General features: G+C 49.5%; 2 protein-coding genes across 3 annotated transcripts; one reads left to right on the forward strand and one right to left on the reverse strand.

The window, feature by feature from the left end:
* Positions 1–13: 13 nt before the first annotated feature.
* Parp10 (poly(ADP-ribose) polymerase family member 10) lies at positions 14–10,088 on the reverse strand. Its single transcript, XM_028778940.1, has 11 exons — positions 10,035–10,088; positions 9,756–9,934; positions 9,425–9,679; positions 9,105–9,341; positions 8,414–9,024; positions 8,074–8,295; positions 7,910–7,982; positions 7,061–7,687; positions 6,838–6,971; positions 706–880; positions 14–621 (listed from the first exon to the last, which is right to left on the reverse strand). The coding sequence occupies exons 2-11, from the start codon at positions 9,925–9,927 to the stop codon at positions 317–319; spliced, it is 2,811 nt and encodes a 936-aa protein (XP_028634773.1). The 5' UTR covers positions 9,928–9,934; positions 10,035–10,088; the 3' UTR covers positions 14–316.
* Positions 10,089–13,496: 3,408 nt separating this feature from the next.
* On the forward strand, positions 13,497–16,670 carry Grina (glutamate ionotropic receptor NMDA type subunit associated protein 1). Of its 2 annotated transcripts, none has more exons than XM_028778877.1 (7): positions 13,497–13,653; positions 14,600–14,935; positions 15,015–15,124; positions 15,205–15,405; positions 15,524–15,652; positions 15,747–15,890; positions 15,976–16,670. In XM_028778877.1, exons 2-7 carry the CDS (start codon positions 14,623–14,625, stop codon positions 16,123–16,125), a joined length of 1,047 nt encoding a protein of 348 aa, XP_028634710.1. In that variant the 5' UTR covers positions 13,497–13,653; positions 14,600–14,622; the 3' UTR covers positions 16,126–16,670. The 2 variants fall into 2 exon arrangements, with proteins under 2 accessions (XP_028634710.1, XP_028634711.1); XM_028778878.1 differs by lacking the exon at positions 13,497–13,653 and adding an exon at positions 14,205–14,497 and having other exon boundaries at positions 15,976–16,125.
* Positions 16,671–26,244: the final 9,574 nt, after the last annotated feature.

Genomic DNA, 26,244 nt, shown 5'->3' on the forward strand with positions numbered 1-26,244 from the left:
GCCAGTCCTTCTATCTAACTGGTTTCAAATACAGGTTTATTCAAAGACAGCCCCGCTAGGGCGCGGTCCAACCAAGACGGGTGTGCCCGGCGGCGCACCCTCCTGCCGTGTTCTGCTGACCCCTGGCGGTCGAGCAGGCCAAGGAACCGATTAGATCTGGCCCTCCCCAGTTCACAGTCATCCTGGCTTTCCAGCCAGAGGCAGGAGCACTCCCGTGGGCAGCTCTGACGCTTAAGGACTTTGTAGAGTAGGGAACCAGAAGCTGGCCTCTTAGGTCAAATGTCCAGGAAAGAGATCCAAGAGACCAAGAGAGTTATCAGGGGGTACCCAGGACTATGTTTTTGCAGGTGATTAGATGCGTGGGTAGAGCTTGGGTGTCGTGAAAGATGACAAAGATTCTGGGCTGGTGGAGGCAGTCCACGGCGCTGTCGTAGCGAAGCACCTGACCGGAGGCCCTCAAAGGAGGCGCCTTCAGACCATGGGAGCCCTGTCCATAGTCACCAGTCAGCACCTGTGCCACAAACACTGCCTTGTGGCCTTCTGCGTTGGGAGGCGAGTAGCGATCCAGTACCGACAGAGAGGCACGCTTGGCAAAGTACACGCCCTGTCCGTAGAGTGTGCCTACAAGGACAGGACAGGTGAGGCAACAAGGTGAGGGTCATCAGGGTTAGCATAGCCTGCCTCCCTGCCCTGCACAGGTCTTACCGTTTCGGCCACAGAAACTGCGGTTGAAGCCGTGTGCGCAGATGTCGAGCACAGCAGACTCTGACGTGCCGTGGTAGAGGACCTGCTCCACCGGGCGTTGCTGGCAGCACTGCATCAAGCGCTCCCGATGCAGCTGGTACTGTTGTTGCAGCAGTGGGTGTGACACACGTTCTACCTGCCAAGTGCATGGTAGTTGGGGTGGAGTTATTTGGAATCTATCCCTACACTGGCCAGAAGAGAGCTGAACTCAGCAATCTGGTGGCCGGAAGCATTTAGGATTTATGTGAAAACTTGAAAGCCCACCATCATGCTCTGTCCAGAGGAATACAGTAACTGTCTCCGTGGGACAAGTGACACTGGAGGGCTAGCTTCCAGGAAGGCCTAACTCCTCCAGGGATGGCTGACTCTTTCAGGGAACCCTGCAGCTAAGTAGACCTCACTCCACTCACCTAAAATTAGGACTAACAACCAGACTTCAACGGTAAAAAGCCAAGCCAGGAGCCTATATTGCCTCTCAGCACTAGAAAGCTCAGACAGCAGAGAAGACTTCAGTCAACCAACCCTTTGTTCCTGAAGGAATAAACTCAGGGGTTCAAACAGAACTTTGTTTGTTTGTTTGTTTGTTTGTTTGTTTTTGTTTTTTTTTTCGAGACAGGGTTTCTCTGTGTAGCCCTGGCTGTCCTGGAACTCACTCTGTAGACCAGGCTGGCCTCTAACTCAGAAATCCACCTGTCTCTGCCTCCCAAGTGCTGGGATTAAAGGCGTCTGCCACCACCACCCGGCAAAACAGAAAAAATGCTAGCTGGCCTTTTAGGAGGAGGCAGACGAATAACACATCCATAAAACAAAACTACCTGCTATGAAAAAGTCTGGACATCAAACACAGGACGTTTAGGATGAGATTTCAAGGCTGAAGATGCAGTGCAGAGGGCAGAGCGCTTGCTTAGAAAGCACCACCTTTTCCCCAGGAGAAAAAAGGAAAGGGGAAAGGTGGTGACACCTTTCGGGAGGCAGAGGCAGGCAGATCTCTGAGTTCGAGGTCAGCCTGGTCTACAGAGGGAGTTCCAGGACAGCCAGGGCTACACAGAGAAACTCTACTTCAAAAAACTAATGATAGATAGATAGATAGATAGATAGATAGATAGATAGATAGATGAAAGAAAAAGAGGGAGAAGAGAAGGAGAGAGGAAGAGGAAAATAAGAAATAGCAGAGGAGGAGGAAAGAATTGCTGAGATAATTCTGTGTGTGGGCTGGATAATGAAGTGGTTAAAGTTACAGATTTGACTACATGGTCCTCTAGATGGATCTAAGAAACTGGTGCTGAGAACAGCGCTGAGGGAGGAGAGAAAGCTACCATGAGAGGACAGACAAGAACATGAAGCAGACAGAGAAAGTCTAAGCTCCGCTTATTAAGAAGGTGGTACACCTGGGAACAGGTGGACAATGTGTCCCTGAGCTGGAGGCCATATCACCAGATGGAGAGAACTATGAAGTGCCAAGGACATTGGGAAAGACATGCCCCTGGCACCTAACAGAAAACCATAGCTTTTTTAAGTGAAAAAAACCTTTGCAAGTAAACACACGCACACCAAGGTAGGTATACAAGTACAAACGGGGAGAAATTCCACCCTGGGTTTCTCAGTGCCAATACTGGATGTTGGTAAAGCATTAAGCATGGGGCTGGAGAGATATCTCAGCAGAGAGTGCATACTGCTCTTGCAGAGGACCCAAGTTCGGTTCCCACCATCCATGTCAGGTGACTCACAACTGCCTGTAATTCCAGCTCCAGAGGGAACAGAGGCCTCCATGGTCACCTGCATTCATATGCATATAATCCTCCACCCCACCTACCCACGAGTGTCCCCACCACACAACACAATTTTTTTAATCTTAAAAAAAAATCCAACAATTGTTCTAACTTTCCAAGAAGCGTATGTGTGTGTGTGTGTGGGGGGGAGTGAGCTATAAGATGACACAGAAAGGAAAGGCCATTGCTATGCAAACCTAGAACCTGAATTCAGACCCTAGAACCCACCCACATCAAGATGGGAGAAGAGCAATGTCTTCATAAATCTGAAAAAAATATATATTTTGAATCTAAACACTATATCCCAGCCAAGATAATAAAACAAATAAGGACATAGTAGTAAATAAAAGACTGTGCAAAATTTACATATATATCAAGTCAGAGCTAGTTGTAGTGGCTCACGCCTTTAATTCCAGTACTCAGAAGGCAGAGGAGACGGAATCTCTGTGGGTTCAATGCCAGCCTGGTTCTATAGTGAGTTCCAGGAAAGTCAGAGTTCCACAGTAGGACCCTGTCTTGATAAAATAAAATAAAATTGAGTTGTGAAACAATCCTCTAGTTATAAAAGGCTATGTGCATACTTTTTTGGTTTTTGAGACACAGTCTTGTTCTATACCCTAGACTCACCCTTACTATGTAAACCAGCCTCAAACTTTCAAGTATCCCCTGGCCTCAACCTCTAAAGTGCCTGGATTACAAGCATTTACCACTATCCCCGGTTGTTACTATAATTTAAAACTCAGAGATGCTCACTACCCACTCACAGACATGCCCACACAGCAGCAGAGTCTACATATCAGGGTGGCAAGGGGTCAGCTTGCCCAGAAGTCAGCATGACTCAGAAGAAACAAGTTTTAACAAAATAAAAAAGAAGACAATAAATCCCCGAACATCCTCTCATCCAATGTTGTTTCTTTCTTATTTTGTTGTTGCTTTCTGAGACATAGTCTCATGTATCTCAGGCTGGTCTTGATCTCAGTATGTAGCTGAGGTATGACCTCATCCTCCTGCCCCTCACTGCTGGGATTTTGTGCCACCACGCCCCGCTGTTCATTGCTGGGAACTGAACCCAGGACTTTGTGAATGTCAGGAAGCCCTGTACCAGCTGAGTTACATTCTTAGTCTACCACACAGGGTTGTAAGGTTGTGTTTTGTTGTATGTGTTTGTTTCGTTTTTCCCTCTTTAAGATTTCTGATGTTTTAATTTCTGTATGTGTGTATGTGTAGGTACACTCAGAGGCCAAAAGAGGGCATCAGTGGTCTCCTGGAATTTGAGTGAGAGGCAGTTGTGAACTGCCTACCATGGCAGGTATTGGGGATCAAACTCCAGAACTCTGAAAGTGAAGCAAGCTCTCCTAACCACTGAGCCACCTCTCCAGACTTCACACAGCTTTGTTTTTGTTTTTTCGTTTTTTAATTTAAAAAGCTAGTTTTTTGGTTTTTTTTGTTTTTTGTTTGTTTGTTTGTTTGTTTGTTTGTTTGTTTTTTCTGAGCTGGAAAGATGGCTCTGTAGTCAAAAAGCACTGGCTGGTCTTCTAAAGGACATGGTGGATTCAATTCCCAGGACCCATATGATGCTCTCTTCTGGCATCCTTGGGTATCAGGCACACACATGGTGCACGGGTGTATGTGCATGCAAAACACTTGTTATGTTATGTATATACATAACATAAATAAAAATTGAAAATAATATATGCCAAAAAAAGATTTTGTTAGTGTCTGTGAGTGCTTTGCGTGCACATTTTTCTGTACACCACACACATGTCTGGTGCTAGCAGAGTTCAGAAGCGGACATTGGGTTCCCTAGAACTGGAGTTACAGATACTTGTGAACTATCATGTGGCTGCTGAGAACCAAACCCAGGTCTTCTGCAAGAGCAACAAATGTTCTTAGCCTCTGAGCAGTCTCTCCAGCTCCTGCAGTTTTGATTGCTTGTTTGCCTTGCTTTGTTTTGTTTTCTTGGTTTTTTGAGACAAGGTTTCTCTGTGTAGCCTTGGCTGTCCTTAAACTCAGAGATCCGCCTGCCTCTGCCTCCTGAGTGCTGGGATTAAAGGCGTGTGCCCACCACCCAGCAAACTCCCACAGGTTTAACAAATACGGTTACATTTACCTGGTTGTGATCCAAGGGTAGGTATTTTTTTCCTTATCAACACAGAGCCAAAGCACAGAGACTATAAAGTGAAGTTGGCTTATGCACGTCAACTACATAGTATAAACATTGTAAATGTCCAAATTATGAGATGGTAGGAGGAAGAGATGATAGAAAAAGAAAGAAAACCCATTCTATTCCTCTGTGTATAACTAGACAAACAAACAAACAAAAAATCTCTAAAGTAATACCAGGGGGGGAAAAAACCCTGAAAATGTGCCATCCTAAGTGATACATAGTGATACATATACTTCCTAGAAGATTCCAGTAAACAACCATAACAACTATTACTAACAAAGCCAGCAGGCTGTGAACAGAGGGATGGCAGCCGCTGTGACTGTGATGCTTATGGTCATAGGTCATAGCTGTTGTTGGAGCCCATTGGTGACCTGCCTAACCTCCGGGGAAGACCTGAAGTCCTGCATCTCCAGCCATCTCTAGGAGAAGACTGAGGCTGCGAGCCCCACCCACAACTTTTAGCATCCAGAGTGGAGAGAGAGCACCTTGCCCAGTCTTACCGCACAGTGACAACTCCCCTGTCTTTTTTTTTTTTTTAATATATATGAGTAGACTGTCGCTGTCTTCAGACACAGCAGAAGAGGGCGTTAGATCCCATTACAGAGGGCTGTGAGCCACCATGTGGTTGCTGGGAATTGAACTCAGGACCTCTGGAAGAGCAGTTAGTGCTGGTAATCGCTGAGTCATTTCTCCAGCCCACACCTGTCCTTTCTACCCATTTATGGTCATCCCTCTTTAGCCCATCTATGAGCGCATGCAGTCCTCTGGGTGAAAAGTCTGTCGGTCATCGTGTTCTCTCTTCTAGCTTACTGTTTGTCTCCTTAGCACACTTCCAGAGCTGTCTCTGTTGTCACTCTCTGCATGTTCTTTGTTCCCTCGTCACATGTAGCAGACTAGCCCGACAGTCCCTCTCTTCTTCCCAGCCATTTATTTATTATTTATTTATTTTCGTATTTTGAGACAGAATCTCCCTATGTAACTCTGGCTGGACTAGAACTCACTATGTAGACCAGGCTAGCCTCAAACACACAGATCCACCTACCTCTGCTCTTCTTTTCTCATCTACCTGGAATGCTGGGGAGGGGGTTCTAAGGATCCCCACTCCTTAATACTAGCTTGTTTTTTTGTCCATGTTCATTTTTGCCAAATTTAGCAAGAATGCAGGAGAAGTAGCCACTATAAACATATACAATACATATATGTATGCACATTTTTCTCCCTAGCTACACACACACACACACACACACACACACACACACACACACACACAAATGGGTATTATTTTATTTACACGGAGAGAAGGTGGAGCTAGCCCTTTGCCAGAACAGGCCTCTGTTGGAGACAGAAAGCCCCTCCCCCACCCCCATACACATAAGAACAAGAACAGTAATCCTCACATTGGCCACCAGATGGTATCAACTGTGGCACAGACAGTCCTACAGTCCCCAGTAGAGAGCCTCACTCAGGCAGGCCTGTCAGATCCCTAATCCCTATACCCTTCTGTTTATCTTCCTCAGATTCCAAATGTTCTCCAGGCAAAGAAGGGGTGCTTATCCATTGCAGAGAGCAGAGGAACACTGAGTGAACGAAGTACTGACTAAATGTGTGTTGTTGACGTGAGTCAGCCATGTCAAGGGCCCCAGAACCTTCTACCTGCAAAGCTCAGAGGCATGGCAAAGCCTTCCTCTTGTCCAAATCTGGATGTTGATGGTGTGTGCAGAAAAATATCCACCATAGCTTTCTCCACTAGAATATTTATTGCTCAAAGACTACTCCCAACAGAGATGTGCTAAACCTGCCTTCTCGATCCATAAATCCTCATTTATCTGTATATAATAACCCTGCCTCCTTGTGTAACTGTATGCAATAACCCTACCTCCTGGTCTACTCTACATGATAAAGACATTCAGCTTCTGAGGTGCTGCAGTTTCTCCATCTAAGAGCCGAGACCCCATCCCTGTGTAACCCTGTGTCTTTTCGTCACTCCCTTAATGCCCCTGCTCATGTCCAAGTTCCTGGAGCCAGGCATGGGTATAGCAATGCATTCTATAAGCTTTCAACATATCCACTTTAAGCAGTTTTTGGTCAATTGACCCCAATGTAAAGAGAAGTTCCGTACACAGGGAACAAGGCCAGCAACACAGGACAAGAACTCACTCTGACAATGCAGATCCTGCTGTGGGCGGCATCCAGGGTGTTATAGAAGGCCTGCACCACATCTTGGAACTCCTTGGAATTCTCTTCCAGAGGCTCCAGCCTGCCCAAGGGTTCTTTCAGCCCCTGCTCAGACACTGACACACAGGAACAGAGGACATCAGGGCCATGTCTCAAGCACTAGCTAACCCATTCCACCCTCCCCAAGTCCAAGGTACAGACTTACAGTTGTTTTTTGAGGCTTCCAAAGGAAAGGTCAAATTCTCGTCCCAGGGGCCAACAAGCAGAGCAGCTAAGTGGCGAGCTGCACGGGCAGGCTGGACCCCAAAGCCACGGAGGACAACGAGGTCACCATGGAGGGTAGCACTCACATCATGACATCTCTCCAGACGAGCCCCAAGCTCTGAGGGCAGCATACGCCCCTGGAGACTCACTGTCTCCTCCCGAAGGTGTACCTCCAAGGCGTTTGATAATGCCTGCTTCAATTCATCCATATCCTGCTCAAAGGATGTGTGCACCACCAGCTGGGCCCTGCCCCTAGTGTTCTCATCCAGGGGCTCTTCTGCCTCTAACAGGGAGAGGGCCATGGCTCGCCTTAGTGCAATAGCCTCCAGTTGATCAGCCACCTGGCTTTGAGACTCCAAGGACCGGTAGATTGCCAGCTGCAGTGTGGCTTCGTCTTCTAACTGCCCAGGTACCCCAGTGCTTAGGGCCACAGGCTCCTCCTCAGCCTCAAGTGCAGGGATTTCCTCCTCCTGCTCTTCTGGCTCTCCAGGTTTCTCCTCCATTTCCAGAGGCTCCCTGTCCTCCCCATGTAGGCCCTCCAGGGTAGCCAACAGCTCTCGGACTTCCTCTAAAGGCAAAAAGAGGCCACTGGGTCAAGGGTTGGGCCCAGTCAGGGGCCTGATGATGAAAAACAACAAGGTGAATTGGACTAAATATAAAAAGATGGAGATTATATTTGTGGGTACAGGGTAGACCACAAAGAGGTCACTGAACAAGTGATAGGTCAGAGCAGGGAGGGGATTGTTAAGAAAAGATCACAGGACATACTAGGGCTCCCTAGGAGTCCTACCCAGTCTCACGTTCTCCTGACCGATGACTGTACTGTGGCCGTGGAGGACTTGGAGGGCCTCAGTGGGATCTGTCTGTGGGAAGAGGATGTCAGGGTTACAGCAGAGGAGGGGGCGTCTAGGTTTGGCATGTGAGAAAAAAGACAAAGGCAGAACTCCATCTCACCCTTTCAGGGTCTATGTCCAGGGTGGCGCTGGCCAGATGTTCTGTCCCGAAGACACACTGGAACTGAGTCTCCAGGCTGTGAAGAAGGTGCTGCCCCTCCACACCCAGCAGGAACCTGGCACTGCCTGGGTGCTTTACACTCATTGTGTGACAGCTAATGCTGCCCAGAAGACTCTGCAGCAACTCCTGGGCTGCCTGGCAGGGGGCCCTGGCTCCACAAAGCTGGGGGACCATAAGGAGGACAGTTTATAGGTTCAGAGCACAGGAAAGGAACCTGGACTCCAGCAAGAGAAGAGGCAAAATTGAGGGGATCTTGGCGGGGGCGGGGGGTGTCACTCACCCGGAAGCCAGTCACATCCACTCCTTCAAGTGGGAAAAGGGCAACATCTTCCAGGCTGGCAAGAAGGTCCTCATAATACAGCTGCAGGAAGCGCATGGCCCCTAGTTCCATCGACATCACCATTTCCACCATGCCCTCCTGCTCCTGAATACCCACTGACTCTGAGGTCATGGGTCCTACTTGCTCTGGGAGCTCTGTAAAGCTTTCTACTGGATCTACCAAGCTTGCAGAGCCCATAACTGCCTGGTTCATTAAACCAGTCTGCTCCGGAGATCCCATAGTTCCTGGATTTATAGGCTCCTCTTGCTCCATAGACCTCACAGATCCTGAGTCAGTTGGCATAACTTGTCCTGGAGCTCCTACCGGACCTGCCCTTAGAAGGGTTCCTAATTGTCCTGGTGCCTCCCCAGAGCCCACAGTCGTAGTCAGAGCCCCAGCCAGCCCTCCAGCTTCTGGAACATGATCAGTGACTCCAGATTCGTGCATAGGTGAATGACCTCCTCCACAGATGCCCTCAGCAAGCACCTCTGGCTCTAAGACATCATAGTGAGGGACAAGGCTCAACTCAGAGCCCTGTAGCCAGTGTTTCTGTTTCAGCACCCGTTCAGCCACTGGAGGAAGAGAGAAGACAGAAAGCACATTGAGTTTCTAGCATAGAGAAAGGGTCCTTATAGTTTCAGATGCCACTTACCCTGCCACTGCTGAAAGAGGACAACAGTGCCCAGTTGCCCAGGGAGGCTGCGCAGACCCTCCAAGGGTCCGCCACCACTTCGACGCTCATTTTCCAGGTAGAGCTCCAGGAGCAAGAGGTCCACAGGAGCGGCGCTGTCCACCACACGTACTGCTCGGGCCTGGGGCACCCAGGCCAAGGACACGGTGGCTCCATTCAGGGGCAGATTCTGGGCCTGTTCCGCCAGGGCATAGACCTCTGAGGGCAGTATATGAATCAACTCAGGCATCCTCCTTAGCTAGCAGCTATGCCCCCAACCCTGCCTCTCACGTGCCTCTTACCTGCCTCAGAAAGGGGCACAGATAACTGGACTAGGGCACAGTCCTGCCGAGGACTGGCCAGGGCATGGCAAGTCTGCACGGGGTGCCCTGCAGCACACAGCAAGGCCTGAACATGTTGCTCCAGGCTCATAGGTGAAGTGCCGGGTGGCACTTGTTGGAGAAGCACACGTCCAGGGGCACGCGGTGGGGCTGGCCTCAGGCTCAGTTGCACCCCATGTAGTCGGTGCTCTGCCTGGGCTAAGACCATCTTTGCATCTGTGAGCAGGGACTGGGTGTCAGAGATGGCAAAGCTTCAGGGCACCCTGGCAACCTCTTGAGTCAACCCCCTCACCTGCAGGATCTTGAAAGATGAGAATACCCCCAGAGCCGAGTCTCTGCCAGCTCAACAGAGGTCCTCCACCAGAGCGACGGTGGTTCTCAAAGTACAGAGTAAGCAGCTCATCTGGTATTTCAGGGGGCAGTCCCCGGAGCTCTAAGGCTGCCCCTGCCTCCACCTTTGCCATCAGAATCCTGGGGTGCAACACATGGCAAGGAAAGGGACCCGCTTCACCTGTTCAGTCCTTTCTCCAAGACTCCCACCTGCTCCCCAACACCCCATATTTACACTCACCCCAGCTGTCCCAGGCCAGTCGGGTTAGGCTTGCTGTCCTTCTCAGGCAGAAGGCCTGGTAGGAAAGCAAAAGTGAAACTGACTGGGGAAAGGAAAGAGGGAGGAGCTAAGTCAGAGGCTTTAAGTCTTCTGGAGTTTCCTCTTCTGCTTCAGCCTTAACCCTCGGTCTACAAGGAACTTCTAAGGACCTTTCTGCCAGCCCACCCATTAGCCTCTTGACTAGCAAGGTGGACCAAATGGCTCCTAGACTTTCTCTTCTTTCTTGGCTTCTCTTTGTGACTAATCACCCTCCCTATGGGATGCTTGAGATACTGTCACACTGTCAGCATCTCACCCTCCACTCCCACCCCAAGAATCTCTAGGTTTCTGTGCCCTGGGTCCTAGACATGAGCATCACTGATCTTGTAGGCTGGCCCCTTGCTGGGGCTGCCTCTTAGAAAACTTCAAACCCAGAAGATAACCAGCCTTGCTTCTAAGCAGTTCTACCCTTTGCCCCCAAAAATCTCATACCCAGAAACAAGTTTAAAAAAAAAAAATCTCTTTCTGCCAAGCCTGTCAAACTGAGTTCTGATCCCTGGGTCTCATATGATGGAAGGAAAGGGCTGATTCCTGCAAGTTGTCTGTCTTCCACATGTATGTCACAGCATTCCAGGTGCACGCATAAACAAACAAACAAACCAACGTGACTATTTAAAAGTGTAAAGCTCAAATCATAACACAGCTCCTTTCTCGTGATTTCCTTCAGCCCACGTCTACCTAGTCCTTCTTCCTATACTCCTTGCTCGTCATCATTGTCCCAGAGGTAGCCACTGTGCTGACATCCCTTTCTGCCACTAATCCTTACACAGAAGGGGAGCTGGAGTCACAGACAGGACTCAGAGGGCCAGGCCTCGCACCTAAGCTTTGCCTTTATTATTATTATTTATTATTTATTATTATTATTGATACCAGTATCACTCTGTAGCCCAGACTGCCTGAAACTCACTGTGCAGGCTGGACTGGTTTTGAACTAGAAGGGATTCTTCTGTCTCAGTCTCCTGAATGTGGAACTATAGGCGTGTACAACCATGCCCAGATTGGAGGCTGTGCCTCTAGAAGTCACTTTCCCGTTCACTACCATAGCCTGCTTGCTTCTTTCATCTCCGAGGCTGTAACTACTGCTGCTCTGTATCCACATCTTCCAGTTATGCCAGCTCGGACTTTGCTGCTCTTCCAAAGGATCATGGGTTTTGCCCAGTCTATATATCTAAACCTGTGGTCCTTGAATCTCCACTACCTCCCTTTCCTTCAATCGAGAGCCTCCAAGACTTATTGAAGGGCCACACTACCCTTTTTCCTTCTCTGCCACTCCCACTGTGGCTCCTCCACGGAGCTGACAGGGGACCAGTGGCTGCTACAAATCCCACCGCCAATGACAGTGAAAGCTAAAGTCTAATTGTTCCCAGTTCCTGTCTCTCTAATCCCTTCTCATACACGACACCCGGATGTTTATTTGGCTCCAACCTCTCAGGCCTCAGCTCTTGCCTAAAGCAGTATCCCTGGACCATCTTTAAATCCGAATGACCTAGCCTTCCCCACAGAGCCACATGGGGCTATCCCTTCTCCATGATTCCCTCACCTAACCCTTAGTGACAGCTCTAACATGGAGCTAAACCCTTAAAGTTGTCCAGGCTCCTTCTGAGGCCCGATAGTCAACTTTGTGCTTGTTGTTTTGTTTTTCTTAAAGGGCCCACTAATTAATTATATGAGAGTCTGTTTCTACAAAACCCTGTCCTGTCTGCTCTATGGTTTCTGCTTACAGGACGTAACCACCCTCTAGCACACCGAACTTTACTTAGATGAATGCATGCTACAGAAGGCCTGCCACAGGCGGGGATGCATGAAAACAGCTCACGTCACTGCCATTGTTAAATCTTCAGGAATTTCTGTGAACTGAATGTTACACTGATAATGTCTTCTGTGCCGGTTAGTTTTAATGTCAACTCAGTACCTAGAATCATCTGGGAAGAGAGTCTTAGAGTGGAATTGTCTAGAACAGGTTGGCCTGTGGGTATATCTATGAGGGATTTTCCAGTTTATTGAGGGTGGAATATGCACCCTGAATGTGTGTAATACCATTTCTCTAAACTGTACAAGAAAGCTAACCGAGAGCAGGCAAGCACGTAACATGGTTTCCTGATCTTGACTGTGCATGTCAAGTGACTAGCAGCTTGCGTTCTTGTCTTGACTTGATCGAAATTCCAGAATGGTGCCCTGGAATCATGAGCCAAATACAACATTCCTCCCCTGTGCTGCTTTTTAAAATCAGGGTGTTTTTCACAGCAACAGAACACATCTAGAATTTATAAGTAACCATGGTGGGTGGGCGTGTTTATACCAGGATCATGTGCAGAAAGCAGCTCTGGATCAAGGACATACCTTCATTAGATCCAGTTGTTAAACGGTCAGCGCTTTGTGAACACAGGAGAGAACCCTTTCCCAACCTTACTTACTATAAGGTCTTCAGTGCGGCCATACACCAAGAACCAGAAGAGAACCGAACGGGGATGTCCTCAAGACTCTGAGGACCATGGGAAAACCTCAAGAAGCACTCCCCTCACACATCCTGCCCCCCAATTCCAGAATTGAGGCAGGGAGTTGGCCCCACCTCTACGTCCTGACAAGATTATTTTAAGGATCTGAGGCAAGTGACAAGAGTATGGAGGGAATGGGACAATTAAACGATAAGTCTCTTGGTCTGGAATAGGTGTGGATAAAAACGAACGCTGTGGCTTTTGTTGTTTTTCAGGACAGGGTCTCACTAGGCAGTGCTGGCTTGGCTATCCTGGAACTCAATCTGTAGACCAGGCTGGCCTCAAACTCAAGAGATCCACCTGCCTCTGCTTCAAGGCATGCACCACCACCACCCAGGTGTGAATGCTGTATTTTAAAGCAAATAAAGGTCTGGGTGTAGTGACTCATGTTTGTAAGCCTAGTTGGAAAGCTGAGGCAGGAGGACTGCCACAAGTTTGAGGTCAGCCTGGGTTGCATAGTGAGTTCCAAGTCAGCTGTAGTTACAGACTGAGACCTTGTCTCAAAAGGAAAAGCCAAGAAGAGATGGGAGTCCTTGGAGGCTTCAGTAAATCCCGGGTTTCCGGAATTGACTCCCTGAATCCATCAATAGAAAGCCACATAAGCTAAAGAGAGTCCGGCTTCCCGAAGTCGTTAGCCCCCATGCCAGATGCCAACCAACTCTGGTCAGAAAGAGCAGGCTTCAGGACTCTGACCTAGGTCGCCTACAGAAATAGTAGATTGCCTAGGCAAAGAGGGTTGAGCAATTTCTGTAGGCTCAGAAGCACCCGGACAGGTCATAACATTCGACTTACATCAAGGTCCCGCCCCGCCCCAAGGCCCCGCCCTATCACAAGACCCCGCCCTATCACAAGGTCCCGCCCCATCACAAGGCCCCGCCCCATCACAAGGCCCGCCCAGTCACAAGGCTCTCCTGCGTCTCCCCAGCCGCAGGCGCAGGCCCAAGCAACCCGGCCGCCCAGCGGGTGCAGGTGCGGACGCACCGGCCATCACCGCGCGCGGCTGCGCAGCGGACACCGTAGGCACCGGTCTCTGGCTCCCGGGAGCGGTGAGTCCCCCCCGACCAATCCCAGGAGCGTGTCGCCGCCGCAGCCCCCCTGCCAGTCGGCCATCCCCTCCCAGTGTTACTGAGCGCGGCCGCCTCGGGTCAGTTGGTTCGGACAGGACTCGCGGCCCGCTCGCCCAGCCTGGTGGCATCATTGGGGGTGGGGAGCTCTGGAGGCCCTGAGCAAGAGGGAGGTGGCAGCTCCCTGTAGCGGCCCAGACCCAAGGCTCAGCGACCCCCAGCCAGACAAGAGGGCCCATCCACCCTGAGGGCGCATTCTGTAGCCACCGCCCCCTCCTCCGTCGTCCCTTTCCCCGCTTTGTTCCCTTGAACGCCCTCTGGTCGCTTCCATCCCCCACACACCCCCGCACCCCGCTGTTCCTGGCGTACCCTACTAGCAGACACCTTAGCAGCCAATACAGGCCTGCATTCAGTACCCGGAGCTAGGGACATTCGTCCCTGTGCTTAAGAGGAGGGTCAGGGTTCCCGCTGATCACAGATGGCCTGGGGATTTCCTCGGATAGAAATAGCCGCTAGCGCTGGCCCCTTCAAGCTGCTTAATAGGATGGATAGGAAGGGGAGGGTCAGGGCACACCCCCACGCCTCTCTAGCCGCTGCGCCGTGACTCAAGACCCTTCATTGCTGAGCTCTGACCTGAAAGACCCACAGCGGAGAGAAGGCATCTCCCAAGCTCCAAGCTGAGGCTGACAGCCATCACTCTTCCTCCCATCCCCCACCCCAGGTCGATCTAGAGGAGCCCCTTCCAAGGGGTCCACATCAGTCTCCCGCACCCCACCCAACGCTCCCCAACTCCTTGTTCTGTGGCTTCCTACAGCCCTGTACAAAGGTCATGGCCAGTTGTGGTTTTTTTCTTCCTGGGTTCCACAGCAGGTATGGCTGTCACTGGTTTCAATCTCTCAGAGCTAACTGTTCTTTTTTTCTCCTCTAGGGGCAGCCACAGAACCTGAGGCCATGTCCCATGAAAAGAGTTTCTTGGTGTCTGGGGACAGCTATCCTCCCCCAAACCCTGGCTATCCTGTGGGGCCCCAAGCCCCTATGCCTCCCTATGTTCAGCCTCCATACCCTGGGGCCCCATATCCACAGGCCCCTTTCCAGCCCTCTCCCTATGGTCAACCAGGGTATCCTCATGGTCCCGGCCCCTATCCACAAGGTGGCTACCCTCAAGGACCCTACCCACAAGGAGGCTACCCACAGGGGCCCTACCCACAGAGCCCTTTCCCCCCTAACCCCTATGGACAGCCACCGCCCTTCCAAGACCCTGGCTGTAAGTGTAGGGAAAGGTAGGGGCGGGGCAGGGATCCAAGTGCCTTCAAGGGACACTGACCCAGCCTCTGTGTCCCCAGCACCTCAGCATGGGAACTACCAGGAGGAAGGGCCTCCATCCTATTATGACAACCAGGACTTCCACGCTGTCAACTGGGACAAGAGCATTCGCCAGGCCTTCATCAGAAAGGTTGGGCCTGGCAAGTGTGTGGGCTGGGAGGAGCCATGGGGAGGCAGCCGAGGTGGGGCTCTGATTGGCTCCTTCCCCAGGTGTTCCTGGTGCTGACCCTGCAGCTGTCGGTGACCCTGTCGACTGTGGCCGTCTTCACTTTCGTTGGGGAGGTGAAGGGCTTTGTCCGGGAGAATGTCTGGACCTACTATGTCTCCTACGCCATCTTCTTCATCTCCCTCATTGTCCTCAGCTGTTGTGGGGACTTCCGGCGAAAGCATCCCTGGAACCTTGTTGCTCTGGTAACTCCCAAACCTGAGCCCAGTTCCCCTAGGCCTGTGGAACAGGAAAGGGAGGTACACAGGGTTGGACCAAGAGCAGCTCCACACACCCAAGGACCCCTGTAATCCTCTTCTGCAGTCGATCCTGACGGTCAGCTTGTCCTACATGGTGGGCATGATAGCCAGCTTTTACAACACAGAGGCAGTCATCATGGCCGTGGGCATCACCACAGCTGTCTGCTTCACGGTGGTCATCTTCTCCATGCAGGTGAGGGGGACCTAAGACAGGATGGTTACCCCCAGAGCCCGCAACACCCACAGTCTCACCTCCCTCACTCCCTCACTCCCTCCCTTCCTCCCAGACCCGCTACGACTTCACCTCGTGCATGGGCGTGCTCTTGGTGAGTGTGGTGGTGCTCTTCATCTTCGCCATACTCTGCATCTTCATCCGGAACCGCATCCTGGAGATTGTGTACGCCTCGCTGGGCGCTCTGCTCTTCACCTGCGTGAGTGAGGGTTTTCGGAGGCCTTTACTGGGATGCAGGGTGAGTGAATAGACTGTTGAATACTGACTGTGTCTTTACCCACTAGTTCCTGGCAGTGGACACCCAGCTGCTCCTGGGGAACAAGCAGCTGTCCCTGAGCCCAGAAGAATACGTGTTTGCGGCCCTGAATCTGTACACAGACATCATCAACATCTTCCTATATATTCTCACCATCATCGGCCGTGCCAAGGAGTAGAACAAACCCCAGCTCAGGTGGCATGGTTGGCTCAGACCCATGCCCCTGGCATGACAATGCCATCTGTGCTTCCCTCCCTCTGGTCCCCAGGCATGGCCTGGAGCAGGGGGAGCCCCTCTCGCCCTCCTGTATGTACACTGCAAATACTTAACGTTCGGACCCTCTATGGCCACAGCATGGCCCCTTTTATCCCTTTTGCCCTTGCTAAGGGGTGACAGGGCTGCATTTCTGTGCCACCTTCTGTCCACTCATTGTTGCATGAGCCCTGTCTGCCAGCCTATTCCAGGGTCTGGGGTCAACACCAGGTCCCAGAGAAGAAGGATCATACCAAGAGGTGAGGGTGCACGTCTTCCCTCCTGTCCCAGCTCCCCTGGCATAGAGTACCCGTGTCCCCTTACCACCCTGCCTTCTGAGGGGCATGCAGGGTGGGGTCTCATTCTTGTGCTGAGCCCCGGGAGCAGAGAGGATGGCATGTTTCATGGGAGGAGGCTCTCTCATGCTGCCATTGTTAAAATGCCAATAAAAAGGGTATCTTCTGCTCTCTGCTTCTCCTTGTCTCTCTTCACTTAACTACTTCTTCCAGGAGGTATGGGAGGGGCTTCAACACCGCCCTGCCCTGGTTGATGGTAAGTTCTGGACAGGCATTGACAACAGTGGCTAATGACAGCAGCTAATTCGAAATACTGCTACTTTTTTCCTTGCTGTCTTTCCAGCTGCATTTTAAGGTGTGCACTGAGATCTGGACTGATAGACAGGGCTCCTGAGGCACAGGGGCACAGTGCCAGGTCACACAGTTCGGAGTAGACGGGCTGTGTGTATCTCTACTCTCTGAGAACACAGTACAGCACAGTACAGCAGTGGGCTTTGTGAGGTCCCTATGTCTCTGCCCAGGACCAGCAGCGTAGGTCATTGGCAAAACCCTGAAAGAGCCGAATGGGGATGGCTCCGCTAGGCAGGCTCCTTGGCCTCTGGTTCCCTGGCACTGCCACTTGGTGCCACTTCCTCAGGCCTGCTTGTTCTTCCTCCGGCCTTTGCTCTTGCCACATCATCTTTGGAGTCCTCATCTATCCAAGTCCCTGAAGTCTGGCTCTGCACAAGTGGAGTGAGTCCTAACCTCCCCACAGAAGGCTCTTTGATACCTAGATCTCAACACAGTTCGATCCCCTAGCCTCCTGAAACCACAAGGTCAGAGTGGCCTTGATTCTACAGGTTTCTTCCCTAGGACTCTGCATCTTGATCGGCATACGAACCTCTCTAGGCTGTTGCTTCCTGGCAATATATGAGTGTATTTAGTTTAATTAACTAGCATCAGTTCCTTATGTGCACCACAAAGCCACCCAGTGCCCACAGGCACCTCTGATGCAGTCTATGCCAAGCCACAAGCATCTTCCCCAAAACCTGGGGTTTCTCCAGTATCTCCCCAGGCCAGAGGCGGCCATCCCCTCCTCCGTTCTATCTCATTCCTTCCCCAGCCAACCTCAGATTCATTTAGATCTTAGGTCTACAAACCAGACTGCTTGATGTGAACCATGGCTCCCATGACCCACCCACCTAAGACCCGTCTACCCATCCGGATGAAGCCAGTACTCCTCGTTCTGGCATCCAGGCTCTGCCAACTGCCCTCATGCCTTCCTACTCTCATCCCTAACCCTGATCTCAGACAAACCAAGAGATTTCTCCTAGATAGTCTATTCTTGATGGGCCTTCTGGTGTTGGGGGGGGGTATGGGGGGGTGGGATGGGGTTATTGCTGCTAGGAACCCTTCCCTGGAGTCTGCCTTACTTTATCAGCTAACCTTAGTCATTTGGTAACACAAAGTGACAAAACTACTTTCCCCCACCTCCCCTCTGGTATTCCTTTGAGCAGATGCAGTTCCTCATCTAGAGTATTGTGGCAAGTTCTGTAAACATGTTGTCTAGTAGAATTATCAACCTAAAGGTTTGGGGTTGTTGCTCAATGGTTGAGAACTTGCCCAATATAACTTGCTTAGGCATGTGCAAGGGCCTGGATTCCCAGCACCACGAAAACAAAGCTCAACTGATGCTAGCTCACAGAGGAAAGAGGCCATTCACATTGTTAAAACATCAAGCAAGTTGGGATGGTAGCCCAGGGGTTATCACAACGCAAAGTGAGTAACGGTGGTGTTTCCTCAGAAAAATCCCAGGAAAACTTAGTTGGGGAAGAGGCTGTCTGGGAACAGCTAAAAACTGGAGGAGATAAAGACCAAACAAGGGGCCTTGAAAATGTCCTACAGTCGAGAAACACTCAGCAAGGCTACTGGGTTTGTTTTCAAGGAGATACACCCAGAGAGAAACTAGAGATCTCTGGCAGGAACAGGTGCAGCAAGCAGGCATCTGAGATGTGATAGGACTATGAGCAAATAGTTCCTAAGCTCATGAGGTTGACTGGAAGGGCCAGTACCCAGAGAGGGTTCTCTCGCTGAAAGCAAAACAGAAACCAAGCTCCTGATGCTAACACAAGCATTTTGAGTAAGTGAAAGTGTTTATATAGGTCTGTGGAGATGGCTCAGTGAGGAAAACAGTTGTCACAAGCAAAGGAACTATCTACCCCAGGGCCAGGGTAACATCAGGCATGGTAGCATGCGTCTGTAATTCTCACGCATCATCAAGATAGGTGACAGAGGGGAGAATCTGTAAATGCTTGCAGCCCAGCTAGCCTGGAGGATGCAGCAGTTAACAACAAAAGGACCCCATCTCAAAGTGGAAGGCAAGAACAGACACCCAGTGTGTCCCTTGACCTACATACACGCAACACAGCATGCACATGCCTCCACATAACACACATAGCACATGAAAATATTTATTTAAAAAGCTCAGAAAGTCGATGTGAAGTTGAATGGAATCAGATGTGAGATGATGCTGCTCTTCAAGAGAGGAAGAAAAGCACTTTCCAACACTTGAGATCTGCCCTGTCCTATCTGTGAGGTCTCAATGTAGCTAGGAGCTGGGCTGGCACCCACAGATAGAGACACTGGGGTTGCTAGGAGCTGGTCTGGTCCCCACAGATAGAGGCTTGATGTTCTGTTTTAACAATTTCACAAAACATTGACAGCAGAAGAGGCAGCACTGTTACCACGATGGGTCAAAACAAACAAACAAAACAAACCAAGACCCCCTCTTTTTTTTTTTTTCTTTTTTTTTTTCTTTTTTTTTCTTTTTTTTTTCTTTTTTTTTATAATATATATTTTTTTATTTTCTTTTTTTTTGAACATGAAATGCTTTTTTATAGCATGTTTTACAAGGGGAGGGGGTAAGAGGGTCCAGGTGGTGGAAAAGTACAAAATCTTCTTGGCCTGTGCCTTGAAACATGTCATGGTCTATATGGTACACTGCTTGAATTATGATCTACCTGCAGTTCTTCAGAAGATATGGTACACTGCTTGAGTTATGGTCTCCCTGCTATTCTTAAGAAGACATGGTACTCTGCTTTGAGTCTATCTGCAGTTGCTAAGCAGGATCTTGCAGCTGCCAAGCTTCAGAGGACATTATGCAGGTGGGGAAAGGTAGGGGGTAAGGGTAAGGGCGAGGGTCCTGGCTTCTGGCATCTCCCCCTTCTCTGTTTAGTTAGAGAAGGCGTCTTATGTTCAATCCCAACTATGTGAGTTTTGAATTTGGATGTCTAATTATGGGGGGTCTTAGACAAGTTCACAACCCCAAAACACTGATGTGAGACGAGTCACATCGATGGTCGAAGGCTTTAGGCTGTCGACGATGGGCAACGTCAAGGGACTCTCATGTGGGTGAAAGGAGGGTGAGAGCCCTGTCTTAGGCCATGTAGGCTGCATCCACTCCCAGCACCACGCACTCCTTTTCGGCTGCATTGGGTGGGCCCCTGGGAAGTGGACCTACAATAATCCCGTCATTGGGCTAACTCACAGCCATCCTAGTCTCTTGTATATGTTCAAGTTACCAACCATTTGTCAGTTTGGGGTGTAATATTGTCATAAAGGAAGGCTCCCCAATGTTAGCGGCCATATCAAGGGTGGCCTTGGTTTAGGAAAAAGCCAATTTTTGTTGTGGTGATCAAGAGGCCAAGCTCTCTAGCGAGAGAAATGAGGGCAAAGCCAGGCATACCAGGAACCCTTCTGGAGGGCGTGGAAGTCTAGGGGTCGACCATAGGGGGAGGCAGGGGAGCTGACAGCTGTGTCAGTCTCCTGCGGAGTCACTTCTGGATCCTCTGCAATTTTCAGCTGATGGTAATGAACTTCAACTGCCTTCTTGATGGCAGCATCAACCTGGTTCCGTGGACGACAGGTCACGGGCGATGATCTCTGTCTTGCTCAATCTTGATGTCGTGCGCATATCCTCTCAATGAGGGTCCGTCCGGATGGGTCCTTCAAGACCCCCTCTTAATCATAGCTAAACAGAAAAAAAAAAACCCATAGGAATTGTTCAAGCTGTCGGAAGGACCAAGCAGTATTCTCTCCATGTCTATGGTTCAAGAGTTACCCAGGCTTCCAGGGGTAGTGATCCAACTTGGTCAAACCGTAGATGTGCCCAAGAGAGCACTGACAGGGTCAACTGCGCTAAGACCAAAGACTTATTTGCATAAGTAACAATTGCATCTTGTTTTCAAAACTAAACAATCCAGGCATTTATGGAAATAAAACTGTTCACCTCTTTACCTCAGAGCAACATACGTTATCATTGCTGCCTGTTGCAAAGCATAGTTCTAGACTTCAGCTCCTTGAGGCCAGCTCAGATCCCCCCTCCACCCCCCTACCCCCCACACACACACATTTCCTCTGGCTCACCAGGGCTACTCTTCAGCATCTCTAGATTGGAAACATCTTCAGAGCAGGATCTGTGAAATGAATTTTACGCAGAGCCCAGCACCTAGTACAGAGCCTGGCACACCATAGTGTCAATCAAGCGAGGAATGAATGAAGTTAACACAGCACCACTGCCTCAGGACAAATGACAAGGTGGTCTCTGGCTGACCGTCAGCATCAGTGGGTGGTGTCTCAGCCATAAAAGGAGTAAAACTAAGGCCCTGGTAAGTAGCACAGAGTCATGTTTGTGGGAGGTGCCCGGAATGAGAGGGAGAAGAATGGACTGAGCAAGGGAGTCAAAGCTGAGGGTAGCCCATTGTAGGCTGGAAGCTGAGGCTAGCTCAAGTGTCTGAAGTATATTGTGCAGGCAACAATGGCTCTAAAATGGTTTGGGAAGAGGCAGGAAAACTGGTGATAGGTGGGGAGGACTGGAACTCAGGGATGGGAGGAGGTCAGAAGTGAAGAGACTGGATGGAGATCTGGCATCAGGCCCGCAGACCAAATTGGCCCCTTTTCCAGTGGGGTCCAGAAGTTCCTCCCCAGGTCACTGGGGCCTGTTCTGACACCCAATCACTCCTCAGGTGCTACTCTGTCTCAGGCTTTGCAGGACACTGGAGACCTTTCAGAATGGCCAGATCTACCTATTTCTTCCCCTCCCCAGCCCCCACTCCAATTTCTCAGCTCCCCCCATTTCTTCAGTAACAGAGTTGCTTCTCCTTGTAAGCACCCTGCCCTCTGGATGCGCTTCGTCAACCACAAGGTCTCGCTTGCCACTGCCACCTCTAACCGGAAGGCCCCTCTGCACCTATTCTCTTCCATACCACTTCTGGCTTGTGGTTCACCACCTCCCAGTAGTTTCCTGGTCCTAGGATAACTCTAGCATCAGGTTCAAGCCCTCCTCTTGATCCCAAACAGCATCATGACTTCTGGGCAATTAAGTTCTAGCTTTTGAATGTGTCTCAGAGCTAGCCTGGCTCTCCTATCACGTGATCGTCATGTGACCGCAAGCAGCCTGTGAGAAAATAGTTGCAGCTGTGTAGTTGACAGAAGCTGCCCTGAGTAGACCAGAATTCACATAAAGGCCTGGTAACTTCCTGGGCTCTTCTCTGGAAACTTGGAGGGCTCTAACTAGAGGAGGAAGTGAGGCAGCCAAAACCACAACCCAGGCTCCACCCATCCCTGCCCAAGCAGTTATGGGAAATTAGTCCACTCCCTGTGCCTGGCAGTAGATGAAGTGAATTCCTTCTTTTTTAAAAAGATAGTATCACCTAGACACAACATCTGTCATTTCATTAAACTTACTAGGTACTTCAAATTATAGGATTGTCTGGCTAACAACCAAGAGAAAGTCAAATGATGGAAACAGACCTAGAGGTGATTCAAAAATGGAAAAACAACACGGTCTTTAGTACAAACATGATTATTAGGGAAAAATAGAAGTGGAAGCGGTAAAAAGTAAAAGAGGTATGGAAAATTCCACCAAGTATTCAAGTCTATAACAATAACAAGGACCTGGGTGTGGTGGTGGATGCCCATAAGCCCAGCACTTGGGAGGCAGAAGCAGGCGGATTTCTGAGTTCGAGAGTTCGAGGCCAGCCAGGTCTACAGAGTGAGTTCCAGGATGGCCAGGACTATACAGAGAAACCCTGTTTCGAAAAAAAACAAAAAAAATTTTTTTTTTTGTTTTAAGGTAAAGTCTCGGGGGATGCAGGGGAGGATGGGGGAGTGGGGGAATGTGGGGGATGTAATGACAGCTCAGAGGTTAAGAGCAGTTACTATTCTTACAATGGACCAGTGTTTAGTTCCCAGATCTCACATGATGGCTCACAACGCACAGTAACTCCAGTTTCGGGAGACCCAGTGCCCGGTTCTGACATCTGCAAGCACCGTGTCTGCATGTGATGCACGCACATACAGCCAGACAAAACACTCATGGACATAAAATAAAACAGCCTAAAATCTTTTCTTAAAGGAACCAAAAAAGGGCTCGGAGCACAGAGCAATAGTAAACTCTTGCCTAGTGTGTTTCAGGCCCTGGGTTTGAGACCCAACCTCTCCCCCCACCAAAAACAACAACAACAACAAAAACAAACAAAAACCAACCAAACAAACAAAAAAACAGAGACTAACAGGTTTGCAGAGGATGTGGAGAAATTGGAGTCCTCTTGCACAGATTGTAGGACCAGTGCTGGAGGAAACAAGACAGCAGTTCCTACAGTAACTAAAAACAGCATGACCATATGACCCAGTTACAGACTATAATAATAAAAGATCAAGTGATAAGAACCAAATAAAAATGGTAGTCATTTTATAGATGTTAAATGGTAAAGAAATACATAAACTGTACCAAAACAATGACGCTTACCATGAAGAAGATCTAAAGTTTGCTTGTGGAAGTGGGCTCTTTCAAAGTGAGTTACCTGAAATCTGGTGGAAAGATGTAACTCCAGTTGTAAGGCGTCTGGGAGACACCCAAGGTGTGTGTGTCTGGTGTGTCCTTCTGGGGTTGTGGTTTATTTAATAGGTGCTTTTTGTTTTCATATAACTTTTATTTTATGTGTATGTGTGTTTTGCCTGCATGTATGGATATACACCACATATGTGTATATCGATACATGCAGGCATACATTGAGGCCAAAAGAGGTGTCAGATCCTCTAAAACGGAAGTTATAAACATGTAAACTAGCATGTGGGTGCTCAAACAGAACTGGGGTCCTCCACTAAATCATAAAGGGCTCTTAGCTGTTGAACCATCTCTACAGTCCTTCTCATAATGTTTCTGGTGGACATAATTAAACACAGAGACATAACATTTGCTTTCAGCTCCAATTGTTCCCAAATATATCAATAGTGCTGAAACCAGTTTGCATCCCAAAACATGCCAGCAAAATTGTTCGGTGACTTACTCCTTTAATCAGCTTTTCCCAAAACACAACCATCCCAGCTGTACCAGACAAAGATCTTTCTAGCTATCACTGTCATGAAAGTGTAACAAAAGTGTCTAAGGACCCAAAAGACTGAAAGAAAAAAAAAACAGACTCCCATCTGAGCTACAGTCACCACTGCAGGAAGTGGGATTACCCCCCCAGGGGTGGGGCCAACAACTGACCAGAGAAGAGTTTGAGAGTTGATTGGCTAAAGCAGATATCTATCATTCCCTACCAAAGAGCTCTGAAAATGTTTGTCAGAGAGCCAAGCTCCTCCCAAAGTTCTAGGAAGTGCTTTTGGAAAGGTCCTTTCGACTTTGTTGAATCCTATCAGAGGATTAATTCCTAGGCTACTGCAGGAAGGGCTGGCCCATGAGTCCAGGAAGAAGCCAGGCTTCCTTGGGGTAATATCTGCTACTGGGATCTGGCTGCAACCCAGCTAGGGACACATGACCTGGCAAAGTTGTCTCCAGCTTAAGGTCAAGGACAAGGAGGCCTTCGTAGCTGCAGAGGAGGGTGGCAGTGTTACAGGATGGACTTCAGCCCTATGTCTGTCCTCCTGTCTGAGATTCAGCTCCCTAACCTGGATCAGAATAAGCTAGTGTGGATGGTGCATCTTCAGGCCATCTCAGTAGCCCTTCCCCCACCAGCCCAGGGAGGCTGGGAAAGAACCTGAGTCGTAGAAATTTGTATTCATTATTGGGGTTCATTTACACTCACCATTTATAGATGTCCCTTTAGATAACCAAGTGAGGGTGCTGTGAACCCCACTCACAAAGAAGGAATCCAGTCTGAGATGACCTCACACTCCCGGAAGGACATGGCCAGTAAAATGCTGAGCTGTATTAAAACACCTTAGATTGTCACTGATTCCCTGTTCTATTGTGAACAGACACCATAACCAAGGCAACTCTTATAAAAGAAAGTACTTCATTGGGGCTGGCTTGCAGTTTCAGAGGTTCGGTCCATTATCATCATGGCAGAAAAAAAAAAATGGCAGCACTCAGGCAGACATGGTGCTGGAGAAGTAGCAGAGAGTTCTAAATTCAGATCCATAGGCAGCAGGAAGAGCCCACCACCGACCCTGGCTTTGGCTTTTGATAAACTCAAAGCCCACCCCCAGTGACACACTTCCTCCAATAAGGTCACACTACACCTCCTAATCCTTTTTAAATAAGTGTTACTCCCTGATGTCTAAGGATTCAAATATAAGAGCCTATGGGTGCTGTTCTTACTAAACCCACCACAGCCAGCTGCCAATCCCTCTGCCCGCAGAGATCCCTGATGAAAACTGCTTTTAAAGGATTTGTTGCAATTGGACTGAGCTGAGAGTTGGAGAGAAGGTCAATGCACCCAGAAGCAGGATAGCCCGACAGCACCCTCCATAGCTGTCTCAGCTTCATGGGCTCAGTGTGTCTGAGGTGCCAGACAGGCCTACTGTCCTACAGTGCTGGAGGAACAAACTGAAAGGCTCATGTGACTTGAGGAAGGGCACACCACCCAGGTCAAGGAAACAGGGTGAGGAGCAGTGAGAATATTCAGGGAAGGGACTGGCACCCAAAGGGGTGAAGTTTCAAGAGGCCTGGACTTCACTCTGGGGCTAGGAGCAAAGACAGTGGCTAGTGCCAGGCCATGTTCATTTGACACTTTACAGAATGGCCAAGAGCCTTCAGAAGTGACAGTAACGGATCCAAGGAACCTAACCAAGCTACTCTCCTGTAGTCTGGTGCCTCCAGTCATAGACTAAGAGCAGCCGCTTCCTTTACTCCAAATCCTCTGGCCCTTCTACCTGTGTGTAAAATACAGAGTACTTCTGTCAGCACATTGACTGGTATTCGCTGACTTGCATTTACTCTTCCTGTGACCTTTCTTGCATCATCTGTGGGCCGCCTTGAAGATTTTCAAACATACCCAGCCTGGGTCTTTGTACTGTTTCTCCCTTAGTTTGAAAAATTATTTTTTTTAAATGTTATTTATGTAGACTAGATCTCACTGTGTAACCCTGGCTAGCCTGGAACACTCTATGTAGACTAGGTTGGCCTTAAACTCACAGAATCTGCTTCTGCAGACTCTGAGTGCCAGGATTGCCTCTGCTTTTGTTGTCTTGTTTTGTTTTTAAGACCTGTTTTCTCTGTGGAGCCCTGACTACCCTGGAACTCACTCTGTAGACCAAGCTAGCCTTGAACTTAGAGATCTGCCTGCTTCTGCCTCCTGGGTGCATGCGACACCACCACCTGTCTTTAAAAAATTTTAGACGGGCAGTGGTGGTACATGCCTTTAATCCCAGCACTTGGGAGGCAGAGGCAGGCGGATTTCTGAGTTTGAGGCCAGCCTGGTCTACAGAGTGAGTTCCAGGACAGCCAGGGCTACACAGAGAAACCCTGTCTTGAAAAACCAAAA

This window comes from Grammomys surdaster, unplaced genomic scaffold (genome assembly GCF_004785775.1).
Source record: "Grammomys surdaster isolate TR1022 unplaced genomic scaffold, NIH_TR_1.0 342, whole genome shotgun sequence".
Lineage (NCBI taxonomy): Eukaryota > Metazoa > Chordata > Mammalia > Rodentia > Muridae > Grammomys > Grammomys surdaster.